This window comes from Akebia trifoliata, chromosome 8 (assembly GCF_017979445.1).
Source record: "Akebia trifoliata isolate Shusen 1 chromosome 8, ASM1797944v1, whole genome shotgun sequence".
NCBI lineage: Eukaryota > Viridiplantae > Streptophyta > Magnoliopsida > Ranunculales > Lardizabalaceae > Akebia > Akebia trifoliata.
Genome location: NC_141382.1, coordinates 34,380,151 through 34,385,666, shown reverse-complemented (window position 1 = coordinate 34,385,666; position 5,516 = coordinate 34,380,151). Strand labels below are relative to the sequence as shown.

The following is a 5,516-nucleotide window of genomic DNA, read 5'->3' as shown; positions in this document are numbered from 1 at the left end:
ATCAAATCCTTACTTAGGGAACAAATGCACGACACGTGGCACTTCATTTTTCAAAATTTTTAAAATCAAAATGATCAAGTTATTTGAGATTACCGCCACTTGGCAGGGAGAAAAGGGTGCCTAACCCCTTCCCTTTTCTCCAACCGAGTCGCTTGCCCGAATCCCTAGGTTTGATTAGTTCCTTATCCATCGTGAGTCACTAATGCCAAAAATGTCATTTTTTGGAAAATGTCCATCAGGTTAGGACTGTCAACGGATACATATCCGATCAGATACTGGTATATCCGAATTCGAATCCAAATTTTTTTAACGATATCCGAATTCGAATCCGAATCCGATCGGATATCACTAATGAATATTCGAATTCGTATCCGAATAGATTATCGGATATCCGATATTATTCGATTCGAATCCAATATTTAATATTCAAAAATTATCCGAAACTTATATCTGAAATTATCTGAAACTTGTTTACTATCCGAAATGAATTACAGAACCTTATTCGATCTGTGCTCCTCCAAGTAAAGGTTTTCAACTTATGTCTGCAGAACAGAAAGTGGCCCCCAGATGAAATCTCACATTTCTTGAAACACCACAGAATGGCATGATTAATCTAAAATGGCCAACAAGGGTTGTAACTAATCGAATATAGTGCGCACAATGATACTTCTGAAAGGAAAAAAAGTGCAAGCCCTACACCCATTTACATGCCAGGAAACTAATATCTACTTTTACCTACCTGTAAAATGTTGAGATCATCATCAAAGTCCCTGGGCCTTGAGATATCAAGTCCCCTGATTAATCAATAAATAAGCAATAAAATCTCCAAAGCTTAGAGATGTTATAAAATAACCTCCAAACAGATCAAAACAGTCTTTATAAGTAAACAAAAAATTCTAGATTACTTCCAGTGTATTCTGTTCTTAAGCTTCTTCACTATGAGTCCAATTCCTTCTAGGTCATTTGTTATGTCATATATCCTCCTCTTCTGTACTTGTATCAGCAGAAATTATTTAATTGTAAGAATATTATAACATACATAATACACTCGACCAGGTAGTAAAATGCTTACCTCCAAAGTGTCAGCAGTTTTGTTTAGATCAAGAACACCATCTTCTGCATGTTTGAACAAATTGATAAACTTTTTTGTCAAGAGACCTGAAAGGAGCCACAACAAATTTACTTCCCGATTGCTCAAACATTGTCCCACATCCTTATCAATTATACCATTTTGGAGGCAACTACTAAAATTACCTAGAGAGCTGTCATAACGGCAAGTACCAACTGGAGTGAGAGGATTGCCAAAAGGAGAGCCTGCAAATTGTACAAAAAAATATAATGTTAACTTTCTTTTTCGGTGGTGATGGCAATGTGAGAGTACACTTAGTTATGGAGAGCAGAATTAGTTGTGCTAGACCCAAGAGAAATTGAGTCCACAAAATTGCACCAACAGTCAGTTAGTTTCCATGAGCCCATGCGGGCATTGAGATCCCCAAAGATCTAGTTGAGAACATGAAACTTCCAACATAAAACATATCAGAAGTAATTCTCACCAGCATTTGAGGTGGGAGTTTGTGGCGCAGCTCCCTGGTACTTTGATACCTTTGACCTGCTATATATCTTGCCTTCTTTTACTGATACTAGTGTCCGGAGGGGACTGTTGACCACTTCAGTGTTTCCAGGACTGATAGTCCACTCACCAGACTTAGCTTCCTAGTCTTCTGTTTTGGGCTTCCGTTTCAACTGTTGAGGAACACCATTTATTTATTAGCAAGTATGTTAATATAGAAAAATCATCTGCACCACAGATTTGAGATGCATCTAAATGAAGTCTGATGAGTAGTGTAATGTATATGTCATGAATGTCTTAACCCGAGTATAATGAGGCAGCAACAACAAAGAAGCTAGACTATGCAACAAAAAGGAAGACACAAGAGGTCAACTGCCCATTAAATGAGAAGATTTGGCAAAGCTTGAGCATCCATTACATGGGTAAAATCCCATATTCCAGATAAAAAGCTACAGCAAAAATAGGATGGGCTAACATTGATTTAGCCAGGTGTTTCAAACGTCATATTAGAAATATCTTAGATTTCCCCAAGCATGTTACACAAGAGAATTCCTGGAAATGGTTATTTATTTGCATAGATAGTAAATATTGCTTAAAGAAATTAAGTAGTGTTGTGTTTGTTATTCTTCTCCACCACATAGTCTAAATGCCCAACACTTAACATGGAGGTTTTTTCAAGACTCAAAATGCCCTTGCAATGGCAACCAATAAGAAGTCAAGGAGATCAGGTTGCAAATCCTAATGTCCAACCCTGGTAAAACATCCATCTAGTTAAAAAGAATCATCCATCTGTATTAAAGACCTTATCTGCATACAGTCAGAATCATCCATCTGTATTAAGTTATGAATTTTACTTATTAATCAATAACAAAAAGGTTTTGTACAAGCACTTCCAACTTCTAAGGAATGACAAGACAATCTCCCTCGCACTAAAGAGACAAATTCATAGCTTAAGTTATAAGGATAAGCATCAGTAACAAAACATCACAGAAGCACAACCCCACTTGAGTAGCATAGTTATCAATTTCATCCTCCATATAGATATAGAAATGTGATAATAGAAGATGGGCATTCCCTTACTAAAGTTCTAATCCATATATCTTTTCTTGGCTTAACTTATTTTAAGGTCACTAGACTTGGATTCTAAGGCAAAACTGTTGGATCACAAGCCACTTGTCGTGCTAATGAATTTCATAAAAGTAAAATTAGTATAGGGGCTGCTTATGGAACTAAAAGTAAAATTTTACATTCAAAGATAGAACTAGAAAGTACCACCTCCCATGATCTTACATCATCTAGTTCCTCCAAAATGATTTCCTTGGATTCCTTTAGCACTCCTAGCACAATTGAAAATTACATAAGCTAGAGAGATTGAGCATGAGGTATAAATAATTTTTATGTAGAAAAATCAAACGTACAACACTCATTACCCATTTAGGATTGGTTCTTGCATCCTTACCATCCGTATCATAAAGACAGATATGCTTCACATCAATTAATGGAACACGTTAGTATCTTACAATTTGCATTTTTTAAACATGGTCTAAGAAGAAGTGTAATTTATAAAAACAAATTGCAAGATGAGAAAATAGATACAAACCTAATAGCAAGTGAAACTATATATAAGTCAGCAAGTTAGATGTTATAATTTGTGACTTCCTTCTCAGAAAATCAGCAGCTATACACTACATGTTATCCTAAAAAATGTAAGGTAGTCATGTTCTATGCACAATGAAGGCTTAAGATCCCTATATATCTATATAAGTGATTCGTCATATTTTCACCTCAAAAACGATAGAGATCTATATATCAAGTTTTCACCTCAAAAACCAACTATAGATCTCAACTTTCATCAATTTTCAACTAGAGGCATACATATGAAACTCATATAGAAAAGTAAACAATAATTAGTCAACCACCATCAAAAGTATGTTGTTTAAATGTTACAACCATATTGAAACATCCTTAAATTAAAAAATATATAATGTTCAAACTTAAAAAATACTAAAACCAAAAGTTCATATAGATCCCATATTGATGTGAACTCAATCAACCAAATTGATAGTATCTGCAAAAAAAAAAAAAAAAATTAGTAGGAAGAATATGCACAATAAAATATAAATTTAACAAAATATAACAAAAGTTCATATAGATCTCATATTTATGTGAACTCAATCAACCAAATTGATAGTATCTGCAAAAAAAAAATTAGTAAGAAGAATATGCACAATAAAATATAAATTTAACAAAATATAACAATTGTATTATTTACCTTTAAGGGATGGCAACCAATCTTTTACGCAAACCAAAGCATCCACAACTTCAGGACTCAATGAAGAACGGGATTCAGTGATTATTCTACCACCACTACTGAATGTTGATTCCGATGCTACAGTAGATACTGAAACCGCCAAGATGTCACGAGCCATCCTTGCAAGTATAGGAAACTTTAGACCATTACTTTTCCACCAAAGTAATATATCAAAACTCTTTTCATCTTCGCCAATTGAAAATAAACCTTCATCTAAGTATTTATTCAACTCTGTCTTTTGAACTTACTGTAAATTTTGAGAACGTTTTTGGATAAATTTCTTGAATTCTTTTTGTATTCTTGAATTTCCAGTATTAGAACTTTCATCACCAACTGTACCCAAACCACCTCCAATCGAACTACTAGCTAAATCAGCACAAGAATCATCTAAAATGACATACTTGGAGTATAATTCATTCATTGATTTCTTCACTTTATTGATGTGCATGCCAGCATATTCCCCGTAAATTCTAGAAAATACAAACTCAATGAATTCCATTTTACAACATGGATCAAGAACCACACCAATGCTCATCAACAAGTTGCTAGTACTCCAATATTTGTCAAAATTTTCAATCATTTTGAAGGCCATTTGACATACAATATCATGCTCGGAGACAAGTCACTGAATGATGTTATCATAAACATCACATACACCTTTAAAATATAAGTTAGTCGTTGGATATTTGACTCCTGAGAAGTGATGAGTAGTATCATAAAATACTCTCAAACTATCACAAATAACTCTCCCTACTTCTCATTCTTCTGAAGATGGTAAACATTTGTAATCAGAAGTCAACTCTGCTAATCGTTCAAATGCTGAACGTACGGCTAAAACATTATCAAGCATCAAATAGGTAGAATTCCATCTGTACATCCCTAGACACCCCTTTTCCAGTTAACCTCGTATGGGCCTATGCATTTGCAAATTTTTGACCTCTAGATGCAGAAGATTTCACGACCTTTACACTTTCTCGAATCTTATTCAAAATTCCATCAATCTCTTTTAGCCCATCTTGAATGATTAAACTAGAATGTGAGCACTGCATCTTATATGAAACAAATCACCATTAAGTGCTAACATCCTTTTGGAGCATAACCAATCTTTCAGATCTCTTGCCATTACATTATTATTAGATGCATTATCGACTTGATTGAAAATATCTTTTTATCAAGATTTCAATCTAATACTTTAGATTTGATAAATTCACTCAAAGTTTTCCCAGAATGTGAACCTTGAATTAATTCAAAATAAATGATTTTCTTATTCAATTTCCAATTAGTGTCTATATACTGGCAAGTCAGGCAAGCAGAATTGAGTTCTTGATGATCAGATGTCCATAGATCTGTTGTCAGACTACATCGAGAAGGTAGTTGATCAAGCACATCTTATAACCCAATTTTCATCTCGTTGTAAACTTTCATTAAATCAGCCCGTCTTGTATTTCTAGAATAGAACTTAACCATGGGATTAATGCCATTGACAAATAACTGAAAATACTCGTGCTCACCCATACTGAAGGAATAGTCATGCTTCACAATTATCTTCGCAAAATTCATTCTACTTTTTTTAGGATCATACTTCCAATTTGTAATTTTGTGGGTTCTTTACTAGATTTTGTAACTGACAACAAT

The 5,516-nt window shown here is 34.1% G+C and overlaps 2 protein-coding genes across 2 annotated transcripts; both read right to left on the bottom strand.

Moving 5' to 3' along the window:
- Positions 1–536: 536 nt before the first annotated feature.
- Positions 537–3,004, bottom strand: LOC147396584 (transcription factor E2FB-like). The gene is made up of 8 exons (XM_086450146.1): positions 3,001–3,004; positions 2,843–2,907; positions 1,554–1,713; positions 1,255–1,314; positions 1,054–1,158; positions 906–993; positions 740–794; positions 537–542 (listed from the first exon to the last, which is right to left on the bottom strand). Exons 1-8 carry the CDS (start codon positions 3,002–3,004, stop codon positions 537–539), a joined length of 543 nt encoding a protein of 180 aa, XP_086306272.1.
- A 737-nt stretch (positions 3,005–3,741) lies between these two features.
- LOC147396583 (zinc finger BED domain-containing protein RICESLEEPER 2-like) lies at positions 3,742–4,473 on the bottom strand. Its single transcript, XM_086450145.1, has 3 exons — positions 4,203–4,473; positions 3,843–4,067; positions 3,742–3,764 (listed from the first exon to the last, which is right to left on the bottom strand). Exons 1-3 carry the CDS (start codon positions 4,471–4,473, stop codon positions 3,742–3,744), a joined length of 519 nt encoding a protein of 172 aa, XP_086306271.1.
- Between the last annotated feature and the right edge of the window lie 1,043 nt (positions 4,474–5,516).